Raw genomic sequence first — 23,182 nt, forward strand, 5'->3', positions numbered from 1 at the left:
TACATGAATGTTTCCTCGTTACGATCTTATACTTTTTTCACCTTTCTTCTGTGCTGTAAGGCTGGTAGCTTGTCGGTGTCAGTGTTGCTGAACTGCTGGTCATACATATCTTACAATTACTGATCCAAAAACTTGTTTCAATAGCTTAAAAATTGCTTTGAAAACAGGCTATTGAATTCACGCTAATCAGTATATAAGCTGGTACCCGCTCGAAATCCACTCAGTTATAATTGCACAGCGGTTAGAGCATGTTATCGCAGCTGCGGCGAAACTAACTTCGTTCATCAAAAAAGCGTGAATGAACGATGTCACCAACCCTGTTTGTGCAAACAAATGGAATTGGTGCGTCGGGTTCGTTAAAGATTCCCCCTAATGTCGGGGAGAAGAATTGTACCACTAAGAAGGCGTCCAAGAAAGCACCAGCATCGATAAATGCTTTCGCTTGATGAGGTAAAGGTTGGGCTTTGAAGACAGCCGCCCCACACACACGCGCAACTCTTTCCGTTTGGTGGCCATCAAGCGGGCGAGCATCGAGTTTCGAGGAAGAAGACAGCCACCAAGAAGAAATCGAAACGATGTCTTCGCTGCTGCCGGAGATAAGAAAACAGCTACCGCTGCAGATAAACTCAAAGTTACTGCGGCGAAGTAGGTGAACAAGAAGAAAGCTACTGCTAATGCTATTGGTACAACAGTAGCAAAGAAAAAACCAACTAAATCATCTAAAACCGTTGCAAAGAAACCGAAGACACCGATGCCACAGAAAGCAGCAGAGCGGTTCTGAGCACAGAGCACAGCTTGTTTTCAGCAAATTGAATCCAGTTCTTAGAACTTTGAATTACTTGAAGCAAAAGAGTTTATTTAGTTTTCCATTCATAATATATTACTGCGATCAAATACATTTTTCGTATTTTTTTTTTCAATCAAATGCGATCAACGTAAGAACACGTCTTTCGGCAATGTGTTAGGGGTACAATGAATCTTAAGAAAGACAATTTCCGCTCGACGCTCGCCGCCAAACGATGTTCACTCAACAACTTCTCAAACGAGAAGTGGGTGTTGTGAGAAAGGAAGAGCGAGCGCAACATTTATGTAAACTGATTGGAAGCGATAGACATGTCGTCTATTGGATATTGTACTCTGGATTCTTTTTTACGCGATTTTTTTTACTGGATGTTCAAAGGACTGTAGCTTCAATACGTTCATTCGATTTAAAAAGCAATACGCCTCTGTCGGTCAAATAAGTTTTATTTACAAACTCACTCTCGTTCACAACATGTTCTCTTGTATGAAATATTTTTACATGCAGGATTAGCAAGTTAACTTTGTTGAGTTGTGAAAAGTCCTACTAAATGAAGTAACTAACTGTAACATAATCAAATAAGCTAGTCACTATCAGATCCAGCATCGTCATTGATTTCTCTAGTTTTCAGTCTTGCGATCAGCTCTTTCGCCGGATTAAACATGCCATTGGTTTGTACACCACACACAGCACATCGCGTTGATTTCTTGTAATTGGCCAATGCGCATTTCTCGCAGAAATAATGTTTACACCTAAAACGAGAAGTGCGGTTAGTGTTACACAGCACAACTTCGAATGATTCTATCTCACTTCGTCACGATCGGATCTACGAAGCTTTCCCTGCATATGTAGCACTTGAAGGGGAGCTCCTCCTCGTCCGAATGAATCTCATACTTTGTGTCGTCACCGTCGGAATCGTCGGCATAAGTTCCACCGGTTGTGGATGCTTCCTGCTCAAGCTGCCAACCATGCTTGTAATCACTTCGATCGTGCAAAAACTTGCAACTGTCGCCAAACCCGCAATAGCCGGTTTCTTTGTAATCTTTACATATATCCGGTTGATAGTCCCATCGCACCGTGGATCTGATGTTAGAAGGTGCCCGGATAGGGCCTTTGCGTACCATACCGGAGGCAGCATTCCCCAAAGCGCTATCCTTTTTCTTGTAGAATTGGGTGTAATTGTTCAAACCACGGTACACCTTGTCATCCGCCTTCCCCTCGAGTTCTTTGTTTATTTCGATACTTTTCTCGTAGATAGCTTGTGCATCGTTTTGCTTCTCGGTCTCGATTTCCAGTTCAGCGGTTGCACCCTGGTCCTGTGGACCAGTTGGTGCAACTGAGCGGTTTGATTTGTAAACGACTTTGATATCGTCATTATCATCGCTTGCCGAGTCACTCGCGGATTGATTATCTGTTTTGCGGCGGGATTTCAAGCCTGATGTGCCTTGGATGTTAGGATTTGTTTTCTGTTTTCTCTCCTGATTGACAACAACGGCGGACTCCGACTCGGCTTCATCTGGCGATAAAAAGATTTGTAATGTTGATAAAAAGTTTTATCATTATGATATATACCTGATTCTGAGGATTGCTTTCGCTTTCGAGCGAATTTATTTTTCACGCTGCGCTTTATAAAAGACATCGTTTGTTATTATTTTGTTTGGTATGTTGACAGCACTTGCGCTTGGCTTGGTAGCTTGGTAGCACAACACAATAAATCATTTACAGTTGCAGCATAGTGTTGCGCGACAACTTCAAATGGGGATTGGATGGCAGATCTCTTTCAGGTGATAGCTAAAGGCTGATTAAGACGATGCCAGTCAGCGCTCTAGTTGAGGTATCCAGTGAACAGAGAACAGACACTCTGTCCAAGTTACTTGTACCAGTATCGAACAAGTAATTGGCCTCTAACTTGAACAGAGTGTCTGTTCTCTATTCACTGGATACTTCAACTGGAGCGCTGACTGGCATCGTCTAAATCAGCCTTAAGCGTAAAGGCTGATTTAGACGTCAGTCAGCGCTCTAGTTGAAGTATCCAGTGAATAGAGAACAGACACTCTATTGAAGTTATAGGCCAATTACTTGTTCGATACTGGTACAAGGAACTTGAACAGAGTGTCTGTTCTCTGTTCACAGGATACTTCAACTAGAGCGCTGACTGGCCAGTCAGCGCTCTAGTTGAAGTATCCAGTGAATAGAGAACAGACAGAACAGTGAACAAGTTACTTGTACCCAGAGATGCCAACCTTCCTGATTTTTCAGGATTTCCCAGACTTTTTGGCACGCTCCCTGATATCCTGACAAACACTCAATTTTCCCTGATTTTTATAAAATGATCCTGATTTTCCCTGATTTTTTTCTTTTTGCTTTTTGCATTTTTTACTTTTTATTTTTTGGTCAGAAAAAAAAATCCATATAAATATACTGGGAGTTTTGCTGGTTGTATATGAAAACTGTCATAATAGTCTACATAAAAAAGCTCTACGATCCGCGCTTATATAATTTTTACTTTTTCTTTCGATTATACTTTTCGCATTTTCGAAGGTACAATGTCGACATTTTTTGAATTTTGAAGTTAACGTGAAAGAAATATAATCTATAAGAATCATATGCCCGAAGGTTCTTGCAATTCAATCTCAATAAAACGAAGATTAGAAACAGAATTGGAACGAAAACGATGAAAGGAATATTAGCGACCAAAAATTATGTACAGTTAAATAAAAACGATACAGGTTTCATTACATGTTCGCAGCAAATAACATCCAATTTACAAGAATTTTAGAAGTAAGAATGTGTAAGCATCTTTTTTATTAAACTGTAATTATTATTAAAAAGTGTTTTATTTCTTGAAGAAAATATATTAAATTGTTTGTAAAGCAAGAAGTTGTAAGAATGATCCGTGAGACACGACAAATGAATTAGCAGGTACACTACATATGTTTAAAATCTCCGTTCATGTGCATCAGTTGAAACATGGTTACGTAAATCGTTACGACTTGTGCGTTTCATCTATGCATCGATTTTTTTTAAGCAAATCGTGGCGGGTGATGAAAACAGGTCATTTTAAATAATCAGACTGACCCGGTCTTCACCTGAAAAACAATTATGATCTGGTTCAGGTGGTATTGAAGAGGAATTCTGTATTGTGAGTTTCTACCAAGCAACCAGTCGATACATTCCCACAAATACTGCTCCCAACTGAACAAATTAGCTTCCATAATTAAATAATGTTTAGAATTGTTAGGCTACCTGAAAGATTTCAGCACTTCCTGAATTGTTTGCAAAACAACACTGTGCATATAAAATTCAAAAAATAATACTTTTGTTTTCTCAAAAATGGGTACGAACTTTCCGGACAACCCAATATGAGCTATCCTGATTTTCCCTGATTTTTTTTTTCATTCTCCCTGATTTTTCAAAAAAATAGTTGGCAACCCTGCTTGTACCTGTATCGAACAAGTAATTGGCCTCGAACTTGAACAGAGTGTCTGTTCTCTATTCACTGGATACTTCAACTGGAGCGCTGACTGGCATCGTCTAAATCAGCCTTAAGCGTAAAGGTTGATTTAGACGTCAGTCAGCGCTCTAGTTGAAGTATCCAGTGAATAGAGAACAGACACTCTATTCAAGTTATAGGCCAATTACTTGTTCGATACTGGTACAAGGAGCTTGAACAGAGTGTCTGTTCTCTGTTCACAGGATACTTCAACTAGAGCGCTGACTGGCCAGTCAGCGCTCTAGTTGAAGTATCCAGTGAATGGAGAACAGACACTCTGTTCAAGTTCGAGGCCAATTACTTGTTCGATACAGGTACAAGTAACTTGTTCACTGTTCTGTCTGTTCTCTATTCACTGGATACTTCAACTAGAGCGCTGACTGGCCAGTCATCAATGTATCCATTTTGTTTGAAGTACTGTGGTATAGTTGTAAAGTTACCCGCAAATTCTCTCCAGTAGCTATAAAAATCGTATAAACGAATAGTATCCGGTCTTCGCCCAGTCAATAGGGAATTTCTGCTTGGTGCGCATATTGATTGCTGCAACATAAAATAGTGCTAAAGCAAAACTTTCGAACTAATTAAATTACTTACTTGAGCAAACACGTTAGTGAAGTAGTATCCCTTTTTAATTAGTTTATCGATGTTTGGTGTTATCGCTTTTGGATCGCCAAATGCATTTATTACCGGACGCAAATCATCCAACATTATAAGAAGTACATTTGGTCGTTTGATAATGAGGCTTGTTGCCCGGGACAACACCGAGAACAGAACAAAATATACGAGTTTCATTGCATACTATCTGGAACGAACAGCACGCAGTAAATATCGAACAATGTTGTATTCATAACACTCGTGAGCAAAGTGGACGTGTTAACATAATTGATCGGACGCATATGCATGATTTGTTTTGCTTTTGTAGGCGTAAATTGTTCAAAGATTAGAGAACCGGTAACAGTTCAAACTTCTAAATTTTCGAACATGTTATTTTTAGCGATCAAACAGGCCCACGTGAGGACAATTCATTTGCTTTTTTCATGGATTCATGTGAATGATCTTCTTGAATGGTACTAACGCATAGTGCGGCGTCCCATAGACAAAAGTCAAAAAAAAATCACCTTTATATTCACCCAAACCAAGTAGGTGTGTTTTATACATGTTTCAGGCATGCTGAAACGATCTCAGTAGCCTTGTTAGCCAATCCAATTTGTCAGAACAAGCATGTGCAGTCAAGAAGTTTCTTCTAAGCACGTGGCAAATTAATTTTCAGTGTTTCGTTTACGTTCGATATCTTTTAAAATGAAATCCCAAATGGCGACGGTAGCAACACGTAAGTATAATCCGTTTCCTTAACTATTATTGGGACATGCCGCAATCTCTGTGAAAATAAACGCTTCTTTGTTAAGGTTGTTAAAAGATACTAAAATTTCAAATACTCCGGCAAAAAAAGTTCCGTGGAGTTCCGCTCCAAAACACCCCTCAACTTTTCAGTCATTATACCCTTGATATTCTGCAAGTGATTCTTGTTGCTCAAGTCTGCTCTTCTGATCACAGTTTACGATTTTAGATGATATTTCTACAATTGGCGATCTAACGCAAAACGTAAACGATCGGTGAGACATCTGGATTTTGTTTTTGAACTACGAAAATGATTGTAATGTAACCTAAAACTCAAAAACAAATCACGTATATTTTACTTCCGGGTAGTTCTCACATGCAGGAATCGTGCATTTTTCTACTTGTTTTTGAAGGGTGCTCTCGAATTTCCTTCTTTAATTCAACCATTCTCAACATTTTTATAGTTTTCACTACTGAAACAGATAAATAAATAATATGTTATATATAAAATTGCGCAGAATTGAATTTCTTACAAACTCATCACAATCAAATAATCTTTAATGATTATAACATTGTAATTTATGGAAAGAACTACAAACCTTCCATAAGCTCACATGGCAAAATTTAAAACCATCATAACTTTCACCGCAGCGCCGCCTTGGTGTAGATTTGTACGTTAGATCGCCAATCAAGAATAAGCAAATTTTCGAACAATGGCTCCCAGATGACCCCTCCCAAAGAAAAGATCGTTTGTTCACATTTTTGTTGAGGTTTTATGATACGGATGATTTCTCTAAAGAATTTAAAGAAGAGCTTTTGAATTTTTGCAAAGTTTATTGCTACAAAATTAACCAGAGATGGTCGAAATGCTGCAGATCATGTTCAAAATTCGTAAAGCAAAATTCTGACTGGTTGTCAAAACCAGTTAAGCTTCCGGTATATCAGAAAGATAAAACTAAAGACGATTTGCAGTCTGTTCCTCAAATTAGTAAAGGAAGACATCAGAAATCGTTTAACGAATGTTCGAAAAAGACAAAAAGGCGACGTGTTGGAGATCTCGTTAACAACAAAGCACCTGATGAGCTTGCATTCGCTGCCAATTTATCAAACTGTTCGAGTGGAAAACAGGAGAAAACACTGACGGCAGCACAAGCACTGGCTCTATATTTTGATTTAGATCTCTCTGAAATAAAGTACAATGTACATCGATGTACTTTGAATAAAATACATCCAAATTTGCTACCAAGTCTTTATGCGTTGAAACAAGAAAAAGCAAAAATAACTCCTAAATTGATTTCTGCGACCGAGACGTCTGCTGAAGTAGATTTACAAGATCTTATGAATTGCACCTCCGCTAGCATCGTCAAAGAAATTTCGCTAATGACTTCAACTTCAGTCAATCTCGTCTGTAAATGGGGTTTTGACGGCAGTTCAGGGCATAGTGCATACAAGAAAAAGTTTACGGAAGCAGGAAGTTCAGACGAAAGTTTGTTAGTCGTTGCGCTGGTTCCCTTAAAACTGGTCGACTTCGCAAATAACGCTATCATCTGGATGAATCCCCGGCCAAGTTAAACATCGTACTGTAGACCGCTTAAATTTGTGTTCACGAAGGAAGACTCACAATCTATTCTTGGCATTCAGTCAGAAATGGAGAAGAAAATTAAAGCGTTACAGATTTTCATCATCAATAACGATAGCGTTCGGATCGTTGTAAGTTTTGAATTCCATCTTACTATGATAGATGGAAAGGTAGCAAATGTGCTTTCTGGAAATAAAGTTTCTGCAAAATGCTTAATTTGTGGATCTTTTCCGAAAGAGGTGAATACATCGAAGGCTGTTGGGACAGTACCGAATACCAAAACTTACAAGCTAGGCCTGTCACCACTGCATTGCAAGATAAAATGTTTTGAATGCGTAATTTACATCGGTTACAGGTTAGCATTATAGAATGTTTAATAGTGTATAAATAATAACTATCATTCATTTCAACAGATTGCCATTAAAAACCTGGCAAGTGAAAAGTGCTGAACATTAGCAAGAGTCAGTCTTCAGAAAACCTATGCTGTGTTGCGCTCGAATTCAATTTTCTAAGACTAGATTCGAGCTCGGTTTAAAATTGGGAATATAAGCCGGTGTATGGATACGGTGCAGTGAAGATGCTCGAACTCAAAAGCGAACCGTGTTGACAACAGATCATTTGAACTTTGTTTCGGTGTGTGTTGATTCGTCCGGGCGCAGGTGTGCGCATGGAGAGAGAGTTCAACTGGGTGCAAAAAAGTGTTGCACATCAGAACTGCGTTCAATTCCGAAGACTGGCCTGAGTATGAAAGCAGAAAGCGAGAAATTCAAGAGGCGTTCAAGTCAAGGATGGGTCTAATTGTCGACAAGCCGAAACCGGGGTATGGTTCAAGCCAAGGCGTTGTACTATAGGTGGACAGCAATGTCAAAATTACCAAAACACTCAATAGTTGTCTTATTCTTGTTAGGAAATAAGATGAGCGTTTATCAACTTTCATTGAGCGGATTGCCTCTATTGAGCTGAGACTGTCTGAAAAAATAAAACAGTGGTCGATGGGCAATGTTTCAATGATCCCTTAATTGGCCAGTTATCGGAAGAGGCTATAGAAGCTACTAACAGGCTGATCAGGGAGAACAGGTTAAAGCATACGAGAAAAGCATCAAGAATTTACAGCAATAAGGACTTGATGAACTATATACTGCTTTCTTCTGACCCTTCGATAGCAGGGAAGAGAAAAACTATAGCGAATAATCATCACACGGATGTCAATGATATTTCTTCTTTTTTTGCTGATACAGTTGAATTTGATTCTGTTTGTCTTTGTAATGAAACTGAATAATTTACAAAATAATCGAAATATGTAATAAAAGAAATAAGACATAAGCTTTCTCATCACATTAATTAAAAGAGGTGTACTTATTCGTAAACTAACAAATATTACAAAATAGAGAAAAAAATTACCTCTAAGGAAAATTCCAAAATGATAAATAAATAATAAATAGTGTAGAGTTTCTCCTGCTATACAATACATGGAATGTAAAAATTAAATGCAACTTTAGAATAGAAAACATTTGAAAATTGAAAAATTACAGTGGCGTTTGCGTAACTTTGCCATCGGATGAAAAATAAAAGATTATATTATTTGTGTATTATCCAAACAGGAGAAATATTCCGGAAAGCATTTTATTTCTTCATAACATTATTAATTTGGCGTTTAGGATACTTTTGTGATTATGTACAAAACGTTAGTTTTTTATGCAAACAAAATCGTATAAAGCATTAATCTTTTATGCAAAGAGTAAGAATATATAAATCAAACATTGTATTTAATTGTTAAAAATGAAGCATTAGCAACTTAGACGAAAAAATGTTAAAAAAAAGAAAAATCACCACGGTGGCTTTTAGGTCACTGTGTCGTCGGATGAGATATATAAGATTGTGTGTTATTAGCCTTTTATCTAAACAGGAGAAGCATTCCAGAGAACAACTTAATTTTATATCACTATTAATTTGGCGCTTAAGACACTTTTGCGATTACGTATAATACATAAGTCTTTAATGCAAATATTAGATTTCATCATAACTAACATTTTTTCCATTATACCTATCCGAAAAAATGGCTATAAGAGCCCCCGCGGACTGCAGACTGATTTGTCGGCCGATAGTTTGGTCGGCTTCTTAATCAGTACGGAGAGGTATGCATGTGGGCACATTACGCCGATTCAGTTGGATCGGTTTTTGCACCGGAAGGCCGACCCGACCAAACTGTTGGTTGACAGAAAGTCTGTAGTATGCGGGGGCTCTAAGGGTTGTTTTGATTTTTGTCCCGCATCTCCATATATTCAACGCACTGTGCGGCGGTCTGTCATTGCGAAATCCGCGCGGGAGAACCGTCCAGTGTGTTCTTACTGGCTGATTTAGACGATGCCAGTCAGCGCTCTAGTTGAAGTATCCAGTGAATAGAGAACAGACACTCTGTTCAAGTTAGAGGCCAATTACTTGTTCGATACTGGTACAAGTAATTTGAACAGAGTGTCTGTTCTCTGTTCACTGGATACTTCAACTAGAGCGCTGACTGGCATCGTCTAAATCAAGGCGCTTGTATAAATGTATAACAGGTGAAGCAACATCATCACTTCAACAAGAAGGGTATTACGGTTTGTGGAGCGGGGGTTGTTTGTTTTGTTATTGCTAGGATACGCCATTTTTGCATTTTCACATGCGAGAGTAGTGGATGAACTGGATGAGAATGAAATTCTACAAAAACACCTCTTCTTTTTCACATAAATTTGCGAAAGCCGAACATCGTAGGCATCGTTCGAATAAGCGTCGTGGCAGTTTGTAGAGAGCCGCCGGCAGCTGTTTGTAAACAATACCGACAGCAATTCCAATATGGCTGAAAGTGCATTTCATATGATTGTTTCACCTGGTATATATAGAGGCGCCTTGGTCTAAATCAAGACGGGTCTATGGTACTAGGTGAGGCCGTTTCGTCACTAAGTTGGTTAGGGGAGCGGTATATAAAAAAGTACGGAAGAAAGCAGAAGGGGATTTTTTTCCTTGAAGCGTGAAAGAGACAGACTGATCACGAGCGAGCTTGTGCACAAGCGTATTGTGTTTTGTTTACAAACAAAACACAGTAGACTTCAAAGATGGCTGAAGAGTGGTTTTAGCAAGTTGGCCCACCTTAGGATATACTTCTACGCGCGTTGGTCTAAATCAGCCTTAAGGTTGTAGTTGAAGTATCCAGTGAACAGAGAACAGACACTCTGTTCAAGTTACTTGTACCTGTATCGAACAAGTAATTGGCCTCGAACTTGAACAGAGTGTCTGTTCTCTATTCACTGGATACTTCAACTAGAGCGCTGACTGGCCAGTCAGCGCTCTAGTTGAAGTATCCTGTGAACAGAGAACAGACACTCTGTTCAAGCTCCTTGTACCAGTATCGAACAAGTAATTGGCCTATAACTTGAATAGAGTGTCTGTTCTCTATTCACTGGATACTTCAACTAGAGCGCTGACTGACGTCTAAATCAACCTTTACGCTTAAGGCTGATTTAGACGATGCCAGTCAGCGCTCCAGTTGAAGTATCCAGTGAATAGAGAACAGACACTCTGTTCAAGTTCGAGGCCAATTACTTGTTCGATACAGGTACAAGTAACTTGAACAGAGTGTCTGTTCTCTGTTCACTGGATACTTCAACTACAACCTTAAGGCTGATTTAGACCAACGCGCGTAGAAGTATATCCTAAGGTGGGCCAACTTGCTAAAACCACTCTTCAGCCATCTTTGAAGTCTACTGTGTTTTGTTTGTAAACAAAACACAATACGCTTGTGCACAAGCTCGCTCGTGATCAGTCTGTCTCTTTCACGCTTCAAGGAAAAAAATCCCCTTCTGCTTTCTTCCGTACTTTTTTATATACCGCTCCCCTAACCAACTTAGTGACGAAACGGCCTCACCTAGTACCATAGACCCGTCTTGATTTAGACCAAGGCGCCTCTATATATACCAGGTGAAACAATCATATGAAATGCACTTTCAGCCATATTGGAATTGCTGTCGGTATTGTTTACAAACAGCTGCCGGCGGCTCTCTACAAACTGCCACGACGCTTATTCGAACGATGCCTACGATGTTCGGCTTTCGCAAATTTATGTGAAAAAGAAGAGGTGTTTTTGTAGAATTTCATTCTCATCCAGTTCATCCACTACTCTCGCATGTGAAAATGCAAAAATGGCGTATCCTAGCAATAACAAAACAAACAACCCCCGCTCCACAAACCGTAATACCCTTCTTGTTGAAGTGATGATGTTGCTTCACCTGTTATACATTTATACAAGCGCCTTGATTTAGACGATGCCAGTCAGCGCTCTAGTTGAAGTATCCAGTGAACAGAGAACAGACACTCTGTTCAAATTACTTGTACCAGTATCGAACAAGTAATTGGCCTCTAACTTGAACAGAGTGTCTGTTCTTTATTCACTGGATACTTCAACTAGAGCGCTGACTGGCATCGTCTAAATCAGCCAGTAAGAACACACTGGACGGTTCTCCCGCGCGGATTTCGCAATGACAGACCGCCGCACAGTGCGTTGAATATATGGAGATGCGGGACAAAAATCAAAACAACCCTTAGAGCCCCCGCATACTACAGACTTTCTGTCAACCAACAGTTTGGTCGGGTCGGCCTTCCGGTGCAAAAACCGATCCAACTGAATCGGCGTAATGTGCCCACATGCATACCTCTCCGTACTGATTAAGAAGCCGACCAAACTATCGGCCGACAAATCAGTCTGCAGTCCGCGGGGGCTCTTATAGCCATTTTTTTCGGATAGGTATAATGGAAAAAATGTTAGTTATGATGAAATCTAATATTTGCATTAAAGACTTATGTATTATACGTAATCGCAAAAGTGTCTTAAGCGCCAAATTAATAGTGATATAAAATTAAGTTGTTCTCTGGAATGCTTCTCCTGTTTAGATAAAAGGCTAATAACACACAATCTTATATATCTCATCCGACGACACAGTGACCTAAAAGCCACCGTGGTGATTTTTCTTTTTTTTAACATTTTTTCGTCTAAGTTGCTAATGCTTCATTTTTAACAATTAAATACAATGTTTGATTTATATATTCTTACTCTTTGCATAAAAGATTAATGCTTTATACGATTTTGTTTGCATAAAAAACTAACGTTTTGTACATAATCACAAAAGTATCCTAAACGCCAAATTAATAATGTTATGAAGAAATAAAATGCTTTCCGGAATATTTCTCCTGTTTGGATAATACACAAATAATATAATCTTTTATTTTTCATCCGATGGCAAAGTTACGCAAACGCCACTGTAATTTTTCAATTTTCAAATGTTTTCTATTCTAAAGTTGCATTTAATTTTTACATTCCATGTATTGTATAGCAGGAGAAACTCTACACTATTTATTATTTATTTATCATTTTGGAATTTTCCTTAGAGGTAATTTTTTTCTCTATTTTGTAATATTTGTTAGTTTACGAATAAGTACACCTCTTTTAATTAATGTGATGAGAAAGCTTATGTCTTATTTCTTTTATTACATATTTCGATTATTTTGTAAATTATTCAGTTTCATTACAAAGACAAACAGAATCAAATTCAACTGTATCAGCAAAAAAAGAAGAAATATCATTGACATCCGTGTGATGATTATTCGCTATAGTTTTTCTCTTCCCTGCTATCGAAGGGTCAGAAGAAAGCAGTATATAGCTCATCAAGTCCTTATTGCTGTAAATTCTTGATGCTTTTCTCGTATGCTTTAACCTGTTCTCCCTGATCAGCCTGTTAGTAGCTTCTATAGCCTCTTCCGATAACTGGCCAATTAAGGGATCATTGAAACATTGCCCATCGACCACTATTTTATTTTTTCAGACAGTCTCAGCTCAATAGAGGCAATCCGCTCAATGAAAGTTGATAAACGCTCATCTTATTTCCTAATAAGAATAAGACAACTATTAAGTGTTCTGGTCGAAAAATTATTCAAGATTACCTTAGCATGGGTTCCCTCTCATTGCTCGATTCCGGGGAATGAGAAAGCGGACTCGCTAGCTAAGGTGGGCGCTTTAGAAGGCACACTTTTTGAGAATTTTTCCACATTCCTCGTCAGTATACGCTCGTAAGTTGGCAGCGCATGTGGAGTGGTGATGAGTTCGGTCGTTGGTTACACACGATTATCCCTAAGGTCTCGACGAGTGCATGGTTCAAGGGATTGAATGTAGGTCGTGATTTCATTCGCGTGATATCTCGGCTTATGTCCAATCACTACAACCTAAACGCGCATCTCTATCGCATTGGGCTCGCAGCAAACAATCTTTGTGATTGTGGCGATGGCTACCACGACATCGAGCATGTTGTCTGGTCGTGTATCCGGTTCCATGCTGCTCGCTCTCAGCTCTCTAGAGCACTGAGAGCACAAGGCAGACAATCGGATATCCCCGTCCGGGATATCTTAGGTAGCCGGGATCCTGATCTTTTGCTTCATCTATACCTGTTCCTCAGAAACGCCGATGTCAACGTTTAATGATGTTTCCTTCGTTGTGCCCCCGTTTCATATCCCTCCTATCCGATCGATAAACTTTTACTTAGTCGCGGCAATACATACACACACTCTTTACAGATGCACGGGCCGAAGGTTGTGCAGTCCACTGATCATTCAACAAGAGCCAAAGGTTGTACCGCTCATGACAACTCTACACGAGCTGATGATTGCGCCGGCTAGTGACCATTCTATCCTGGATTCCTCGAGTCGAGAAAGACGCACCACGCTAGATATGGGGTACAGACTAGGGGGGCGTTGCTGATTAATGGTCAGCTGCATCCCAATAGGAAGTATCCCGTGTCGGGCACACGTACAGAGCATCGAAGACTGCAACATACCAATTATGAGAACACTTGTAATACTAACCTCGAGCCAACCGCGAGTAATCGGTTACATATTACTAACATAGTTGTAAGACAAAAATTGTCAAAATATTGGACTCCCGGCCCCGTCAGGCTAACGCCACATGTGCCTTAATAAAATATATATTTTGGAAAAAAAAACTGGCCAATAGGCAGATCAAATGCTTCCATAATATCTGAACTGTGTACCAATAACTTATGGACAGATACAGGCATAAAATACCATCCGTACAGGCTTATGTAGAGATCTCTTGTATCCGACAATAGTTTCTGGTATTTGGACATTTCAATTTTTCGCCCCGACGATATTATACGGAGAATTGTAGCGAAATTCGATATCAGCACCACACTTACCCCTGTTATTTCCGAGCTGGTTTGTGGATCCGAGGAAAATTTTCGTGCAGTGTCAATAAAGCGACAATAAAGCGCGAGCAGCTATTCTGTCAACGAATGCATTTGTTACCAAAAGATACGACTTGTTTTGTAAACAAATTTGTTTTTTCACGAGCAATGGCCGAACAGCAATTTTGACATTGCTGTCCACCTATAGTACAACGCCTTGGTTTGAACCATACCCCGGTTTCGGCTTGTCGACAATTAGACCCATCCTTGACTTGAACGCCTCTTGAATTTCTCGCTTTCTGCTTTCATACTCTTGCCAGTCTTCGGAATTGAACGCAGTTCTGATGTGCAACACTTTTTTGCACCCAGTTGAACTCTCTCTCCATGCGCACACCTGCGCCCGGACGAATCAACACACACCGAAACAAAGTTCAAATGATCTGTTGTCAACACGGTTCGCTTTTGAGTTCGAGCATCTTCACTGCAACGTATCCATACACCGGCTTATATTCCCAATTTTAAACCGAGCTCGAATCTAGTCTTAGAAAATTGAATTCGAGCGCAACACAGCATAGGTTTTCTGAAGACTGACTCTTGCTAATGTTCAGCACTTTTCACTTGCCAGGTTTTTAATGGCAATCTGTTGAAATGAATGATAGTTATTATTTATACACTATTAAACATTCTATAATGCTAACCTGTAACCGATGTAAATTACGCATTCAAAACATTTTATCTTGCAATGCAGTGGTGACAGGCCTAGCTTGTAAGTTTTGGTATTCGGTACTGTCCCAACAGCCTTCGATGTATTCACCTCTTTCGGAAAAGATCCACAAATTAAGCATTTTGCAGAAGCTTTATTTCCAGAAAGCACATTTGCTACCTTTCCATCTATCATAGTAAGATGGAATTCAAAACTTACAACGATCCGAACGCTATCGTTATTGATGATGATAATCTGTAACGCTTTAATTTTCTTCTCCATTTCTGACTGAATGCCAAGAATAGATTGTGAGTCTTCCTTCGTGAACACAAATTTAAGCGGTCTACAGTACGATGTTTAACTTGGCCGGGGATTCATCCAGATGATAGCGTTATTTGCGAAGTCGACCAGTTTTAAGGGAACCAGCGCAACGACTAACAAACTTTCGTCTGAACTTCCTGCTTCCGTAAACTTTTTCTTGTATGCACTATGCCCTGAACTGCCGTCAAAACCCCATTTACAGACGAGATTGACTGAAGTTGAAGTCATTAGCGAAATTTCTTTGACGATGCTAGCGGAGGTGCAATTCATAAGATCTTGTAAATCTACTTCAGCAGACGTCTCGGTCGCAGAAATCAATTTAGGAGTTATTTTTGCTTTTTCTTGTTTCAACGCATAAAGACTTGGTAGCAAATTTGGATGTATTTTATTCAAAGTACATCGATGTACATTGTACTTTATTTCAGAGAGATCTAAATCAAAATATAGAGCCAGTGCTTGTGCTGCCGTCAGTGTTTTCTCCTGATTTCCACTCGAACAGTTTGATAAATTGGCAGCGAATGCAAGCTCATCAGGTGCTTTGTTGTTAACGAGATCTCCAACACGTCGCCTTTTTGTCTTTTTCGAACATTCGTTAAACGATTTCTGATGTATTCCTTTACTAATTTGAGGAACAGACTGCAAATCGTCTTTAGTTTTATCTTTCTGATATGCCGGAAGCTTAACTGGTTTTGACAACTAGTCCGAATTTTGCTTTACGAATTTTGAACATGATCTGCAGCATTTCGACCATCTCTGGTTAATTTTGTAGCAATAAACTTTGCAAAAATTCAAAAGCTCTTCTTTAAATTCTTTAGAGAAATCATCCGTATCATAAAACCTCAACAAAAATGTGAACAAACGATCTTTTCTTTGGGAGGGGTCATCTGGGAGCCATTGTTCGAAAATTTGCTTATTCTTGATTGGCGATCTAACGTACAAATCTACACCAAGGCGGCGCTGCGGTGAAAGTTATGATGGTTTTAAATTTTGCCATGTGAGCTTATGGAAGGTTTGTAGTTCTTTCCATAAATTACAATGTTATAATCATTAAAGATTATTTGATTGTGATGAGTTTGTAAGAAATTCAATTCTGCGCAATTTTATATATAACATGTTATTTATTTACCTGTTTCAGTAGTGAAAACTATAAAAATGTTGAGAATGGTTGAATTAAAGAAGGAAATTCGAGAGCACCCTTCAAAAACAAGTAGAAAAATGCACGATTCCTGCATGTGAGAACTACCCGGAAGTAAAATATACGTGATTTGTTTTTGAGTTTTAGGTTACATTAGAATCATTTTCGTAGTTCAAAAACAAAATCCAGATGTCTCACCGATCGTTTACGTTTTGCGTTAGATCGCCAATTGTAGAAATATCATCTAAAATCGTGAACTGTGATCAGAAGAGCAGACTTGAGCAACAAGAATCACTTGCAGAATATCAAGGGTATAATGACTGAAAAGTTGAGGGGTGTTTTGGAGCGGAACTCCACGGAACTTTTTTTGCCGGAGTATTTGAAATTTTAGTATCTTTTAACAACCTTAACAAAGAAGCGTTTATTTTCACAGAGATTGCGGCATGTCCCAATAGTAGTTAAGGAAACGGATTATACTTACGTGTTGCTACCGTCGCCATTTGGGATTTCATTTTAAAAGATATCGAACGTAAACGAAACACTGAAAATTAATTTGCCACGTGCTTAGAAGGAACTTCTTGACTGCACATGCTTGTTCTGACAAATTGGATTGGCTAACAAGGCTACTGAGATCGTTTCAGCATGCCTGAAACATGTATAAAACACACCTACTTGGTTTGGGTGAATATAAAGGTGATTTTTTTTGACTTTTGTCTATGGGACGCCGCACTATGCGTTAGTACCATTCAAGAAGATCATTCACATGAATCCATGTAAAAAGAAAATGAATTGTCCTCACGTGGGCCTGTTTGATCGCTAAAAATAACATGTTCGAAAATTTAGAAGTTTGAATTGTTACCGGTTCTCTAATCTTTGAACAATTTACGCCTACAAAAGCAAAACAAATCATGCATATGCGTCCGATCAATTATGTTAACACGTCCACTTTGCTCACGAGTGTTATGAATACAACATTGTTCGATATTTACTGCGTGCTGTTCGTTCCAGATAGTATGCAATGAAACTCGTATATTTTGTTCTGTTCTCGGTGTTGTCCCGGGCAACAAGCCTCATTATCAAACGACCAAATGTACTTCTTATAATGTTGGATGATTTGCGTCCGGCAATAAATGCATTTGGCGATCCAAAAGCGATAACACCAAACATCGATAAACTAATTAAAAAGGGATACTACTTCACTAACGTGTTTGCTCAAGTAAGTAATTTAATTAGTTCGAAAGTTTTGCTTTAGCACTATTTTATGTTGCAGCAATCAATATGCGCACCAAGCAGAAATTCCCTATTGACTGGGCGAAGACCGGATACTATTCGTTTATACGATTTTTATAGCTACTGGAGAGAATTTGCGAGTAACTTTACAACTATACCACAGTACTTCAAACAAAATGGATACATCACTCATTCAATAGGAAAAATATTTCACCCCGGTGTATCTTCTAATTATACTGACGATTATCCTCTCAGTTGGAGTAATGTTCCGTATCATCCATCCACGGAGAAATACATGAATGAGCCGGTGTGTATCGACATACCAACAGGCAAGCTGAAAAAGAATCTTCTCTGTCCAGTTGATCTCGAGCTGCAGCCGGAGAATACCTTACCCGATATTCAGAGCACTCTCGCAGCGAAAGATTTTCTACAACAGCGCCAAAATAAAACTCGAGAGCCCTTCCTTTTGGCTGTCGGGTATCATAAACCACACATTCCTTTCAAATTTCCATCCAAATATTTGAAAATGCATCGAACAAGTAAATTTCGCAATCAGGACCCGGATTATCCTCCATATGGCTTACCAACTGTGGCATGGAATTCTTACTTGGATGTTCGAAGTCGTGATGATGTAATTGCTTTGAACATAAGCTACCCATTTGGTCCGATTCGCGATGAGATGAAGCTTAAAATTCGTCAACATTATTACGCCGCAGTTACTTACGTCGATGATCTTATTGGGCAATTGTTCGAGGATGTTGATTTTAGTAATACAATTGTAATCTTAACTTCGGATCATGGATGGTCCCTTGGTGAGCATGCCGAGTGGTCAAAGTTCAGCAACTATGATGTGGCTCTGAAAGTTCCCTTGATTGTCTACAGCCCCGACATCAAGACGGTTCCAAACAACAAAATCGACAAAGTGGTTGAACTGTTGGATATTTTCCCTACTTTGGTGGATATAGCTGGATTACCACCGGTGACTAGTTGTAGAGATCGTATTAAGGCGGAAACATGTGTTGAGGGAAAATCTTTGCTGTCATATATTACCGATCCAACATGTAACGATCATCCGGAGGAAGCCTTCAGCCAATACCCCCGCCCAGGAACGTATCCCTCGGTTCACCCAAACAGTGACAAGCCCAAGTTGTACCAGATAACGATAATGGGTTACAGTATCCGGACAAAACAATATCGTTATACAGCTTGGATTGGGTTTGATCCATCCAAATTTACAAGGGGTAAGAAATAAATGTTGTCGGGAATGTAATATATTAAATACAGCTCACTCTTTTTAGATTGGACCAAACTTTATGGCGAAGAACTCTACGACCATAGCATTGACCCGAATGAAAACATGAATCTTGCAGAGCGTCCACAGCTATTGGAAATCAAAGAACATTTAAATCTTCGCCTTCAAATGAAGTTTTGTTAATCATAAGCCATCAATAAAGTACTCACCATAATAATCTAGTGTAAAGATACCATCCGTCCTGATTTTGTGGAGCGTCTTGATTTATTTTTCACTAGCTTACCCAACAAACTTCGTCCTGCCAAAAATGGATTTTTTATTATCAATTTTGCAGAACTTCAAATATTCACGTTTTCTTACTAAGCGAACGTTCATGGATCCAATCGGAGCACTATTCATTGATTGATCTTCTAATTGATACTCTACGATATCCTTTTATGATAAATTTCCTAGTACTTCTAAAATTATTTTCAGACACAATTCTCGTTTCAATTACTTGCAAATAACATGTTTCTCCGTCACATGAAATACATGTTTTATACGAAAAATATAATAAAATGAAAACAGTAGAATATTTGGAAATTCGGTTTCCCTATTTTTTTTATTTTCCTTCAGAGTTTTCCTAAAATTTTCAATTGTCATGTTTAGTTGTTAATATGGTCGGTTGAAATATGTGTAATATTTTTATGGGACCTTCCTCCTTCCAGATGATTCACATTACATTTCTTGCACTCTTAAATCCTGACATTCCAATTTAAATTCCACTTGCTCTATTAATTCCCGAGTTATGCAGAAATTTGTGTTTGAATTGTATGGGAGCTTTTGAAACAAGTTTTTGGGTCAATAAGTGATATACATTACACATACATCTTTTATCTTGCGAGTTAATTGATTATCATATCACTTCGTACTGCCGACAAAGAGGTATTAACACTAAAAACCTTGCACCCCAAACGTAACGCTCTCATTTTCGAACTTTTATCTACACCCCAGTACAGATGCAAAAGTACAGAAGCACTGTTCGCTAGACGGCATGAAAATTGATGCGATGTCTCCACCGAACAAAATGGCACCAATGTATACGATATTTATCTTCCATTCTTCCTTTGTATCGAGCAGAATCGTTGTGTGGCATCAGCATTTTCTCAAGACTGCAGTCTGCTAGCTGGAGCGAGAGTGTGAATTGAATAATGATGATGATTTGAATTGTTGAAATTTGAATCTAGCCACAAGGTCAATTTAAAAAATTAAACTGAACCTCCAGCCTTCAGAAAGTCATTTGAACCTAGGTAGTGCGGACTGAATCAAAACGGCTGTCAAAAAAGATCCAATTGAAATGTCAAAAGAGATCCAACGATCAGGAGTGTTATTTTTCTTATGATAATCAACACTATAAAAGAGGTATTGTTGTCAAGGGCAAAAATAATTAAAATTATAAAATGAACGAACTACATTTTTCCGTCAATTGTTCAATTAACCATTGCATCTCTGAAAGAGCATCTAAGCCTTTCACTGAGAAACGCATTTTTAATGTCCCCTCTCTTTGACATAACGTTTTTCCGAACGAAATAAAAACAAACGAAGTCAGAGTCACGTAAATGTTTACTCCTGCGATTTGAAAATATTCGATAAAAAGTGGAAGGAAGAGATGCCAGATGATTTTTAAAAAAAGTCTGTAAAAACATGTGAATGTCTGTTAAAAATGAGGAAAAGTCTGTAAAAGTTTGCAGATCTATAGAAATGTCTTTTAAGGTGAATTTTCACATATTCATTAATACTTTGTACATCGCGCCAAACCAATATAGTGGTTCTCAGATCTTCGTCAAAGGTTGTAATTTTGTTCTTTATCGCAAAACATTAGACTCGTATTTTTTTATTTTTCATTAGGGTGCCCATTTCCATTTTAGGGTGATCCAAACAATCATTTTTTCCACTTTTTCCCAAAATGACTTTTTTCAAAAATTTATAACTTTCGAACCACTTAACCGATTTAGATGATCGACACATCAAATTGAAGCCAATGAGTTTTAATTGAGAAATATTGAACTTGCAGATAATATGGATCCTATTTTCGTAATTGTTGATTGTAGTCGTTTTTTAATGTTTTCATGGTTTTGGACTAGGGGGCACCATATTTTTTTATATTTTTTCTTGAAAGCTTTTTTTCATAAAATATCTTGATATCAGATATGCTATTTTTTCGTTTTTGAAATATGATTTTTCAAAACTAATCGATGGTTCGAAAAACAATTTTCCCCATTTTTTCCACTACAAAAAGTCATAACTTTTGAACTATTGAACCGATTCATATCATCGGTATATTAAATTGAAGCTTACGAGTAATTTTTCTTTGAAAAAATATTCCTTTGCGAAAAAATTGAATTTTTGCTTTTGTAATTATTGATTGAGTTAGTTTTTCATAGTTTTCTCGGTTAAAGATAGGAGCGCTATATTTTTTTATATTTTTTATGGAAAGCTGAGGATTATTTACCTAACATATCTCGATATCAAAGATGCTATAATTATCGTTTTTAAGTTATAATTTTGTAAATTTAACATTTAACATATTCATATGTGACTAAACTAGACCTATGCTACTAGAATCCAATCTTCCCGCAAGTGTGATATCATTGGCTTGGCTTATTGGCTTCAATTTAATATATCGATCATCTAAATCGGTGTATTCAAATTAATCAAATGTTATGATTTTTTGCAGAAAGTTATTTTTGGACAAAGGGGGAAAAATGATTTTTTGAACCACCGGTTAACTTTGAAAAATCATATCTAAAAAACGAAAAAATAGCATCTCTGATATCGAGATATGTTATGTAAAAAATCCTCAGCTTTCAAGAAAAAAATATTGAAAAATATAGCGCCAAAGTCATAAAAAATAAAAAACGACTAAAATCAATAAATACTAAAATATAATTATTCTTTTCGCAAGTTAAATATTTTTTAATAAAAGGCTAGGTCATTAGTTTCAATTTTATATGTCGATCATCTAAATCGGTTCAGTGATTCAAAAGTTATTAATTTTCGTTTGTCATTTTTGGGAAAAAGTGGAAAAAATTGATTTTTCGGACCACTTAATAACTTATGTGTTGTAAGTGTATTTAAATGTTTCAACGATCTACATATACATACATACACATACATACGCGTTGTTAATTTTTATAAAATTCATTATTTCTTCGTTGATATATTGGACATCCACCAAGGCTTGCGGTCTTGTCGTTGATGAAATTTATAAGAAAATGCAGTGTATACCATCCGCCATGCAAGGCTATACAAGTTTTAGATCACCACACGGCCATGAACCATGTCTGTTGTAACAATATCGAACAGTAACCCATATTTCGTCATAAGCAGACCCGAAAGCGAATGTAAATTGTTGAAAATAGAATGAAAATTTTTATTCGATGTTGTTCAAATACTTAGAAGACATAGTCCTGACCCTAACTTAACTATTTTCAATAAATCTCCTTGCATTTCAGCAAAACAATCTTATCTAGAACAGAAAATAATTATCATAGACAATTTTCGTTCAAGATTTTTCCTTAACTGCATAGAATGCAATTTTTCATTAATTGTGTATAACCGTATGCTCTCTTTCGTCTGCAATGATGTCAGGGCAAAAGTACTTATGTGTATGAGTTCCAAACTTTATACACACCAGATGGGCCAACCAGAAAGACTGCCGGACCGCTGGTTGAGTATCGCTGGTCTAACGTCATGTGTATTGATATAAACTAAATATAATAACTTTTCTGTATTAAAACTGTGGAAAAATGTCATATGGTGAGTCAAATATCTTTGATGTGATGGATAGAGCCTCTTATTTTTCAAAAACCTGTGAAATATTGTTATATCCAAAAAGTCTAAAACAAAAATAGAAAAATAGAAATGTTTTACAGAAATGTCTGTAAATTTACAAACATATTTGTAAATCTGGCATCTCTGGTGGTCTGAGAATTTATTGCAAGAAATCGCTTGAAAACATGCATGAATTTGCTTGAAAATGAAGTAGATTGAGTCCGCACCACTTAGATTTGAACAGCTTCGCTGCCGTTCGATCGATAGCTGGATGGCTCGTGATGTATCGTGAATGC

The 23,182-nt window shown here is 37.9% G+C and overlaps 2 protein-coding genes across 2 annotated transcripts; one reads left to right on the forward strand and one right to left on the reverse strand.

The window, feature by feature from the left end:
* Window positions 1–1,229: 1,229 nt before the first annotated feature.
* LOC129771520 (E3 ubiquitin-protein ligase RNF113A) lies at window positions 1,230–2,625 on the reverse strand. The gene is made up of 3 exons (XM_055775260.1): window positions 2,372–2,625; window positions 1,610–2,315; window positions 1,230–1,551 (listed from the first exon to the last, which is right to left on the reverse strand). Exons 1-3 carry the CDS (start codon window positions 2,436–2,438, stop codon window positions 1,383–1,385), a joined length of 942 nt encoding a protein of 313 aa, XP_055631235.1. The 5' UTR covers window positions 2,439–2,625; the 3' UTR covers window positions 1,230–1,382.
* A 14,777-nt stretch (window positions 2,626–17,402) lies between these two features.
* Window positions 17,403–19,361, forward strand: LOC129771516 (iduronate 2-sulfatase). The gene is made up of 3 exons (XM_055775254.1): window positions 17,403–17,807; window positions 17,862–19,062; window positions 19,120–19,361. Exons 1-3 carry the CDS (start codon window positions 17,610–17,612, stop codon window positions 19,254–19,256), a joined length of 1,536 nt encoding a protein of 511 aa, XP_055631229.1. The 5' UTR covers window positions 17,403–17,609; the 3' UTR covers window positions 19,257–19,361.
* Window positions 19,362–23,182: the final 3,821 nt, after the last annotated feature.

Source organism: Toxorhynchites rutilus, chromosome 2 (assembly GCF_029784135.1).
Source record: "Toxorhynchites rutilus septentrionalis strain SRP chromosome 2, ASM2978413v1, whole genome shotgun sequence".
NCBI classification, from domain to species: domain Eukaryota; kingdom Metazoa; phylum Arthropoda; class Insecta; order Diptera; family Culicidae; genus Toxorhynchites; species Toxorhynchites rutilus.

What these genes read in the sequence shown, in the direction of transcription:
- LOC129771520 (XM_055775260.1), bottom strand. Translation starts at nt 2,438, where the DNA reads ATGTCTTTTATAAAGCGCAGCGTGAAAAATAAATTCGCTCGAAAGCGA. An exon ending in AAAGCAATCCTCAGAATCAG is followed by an intron (nt 2,316 to 2,371) that starts GTATATATCATA and finishes TTTTATCGCCAG; the next exon opens with ATGAAGCCGAGTCGGAGTCC. An exon ending in GTAGATCCGATCGTGACGAA is followed by an intron (nt 1,552 to 1,609) that starts GTGAGATAGAAT and finishes TTCTCGTTTTAG; the next exon opens with GTGTAAACATTATTTCTGCG.
- LOC129771516 (XM_055775254.1), top strand. Translation starts at nt 17,610, where the DNA reads ATGAAACTCGTATATTTTGTTCTGTTCTCGGTGTTGTCCCGGGCAACA. An exon ending in TCACTAACGTGTTTGCTCAA is followed by an intron (nt 17,808 to 17,861) that starts GTAAGTAATTTA and finishes TTTATGTTGCAG; the next exon opens with CAATCAATATGCGCACCAAG. An exon ending in TCCATCCAAATTTACAAGGG is followed by an intron (nt 19,063 to 19,119) that starts GTAAGAAATAAA and finishes CACTCTTTTTAG; the next exon opens with ATTGGACCAAACTTTATGGC.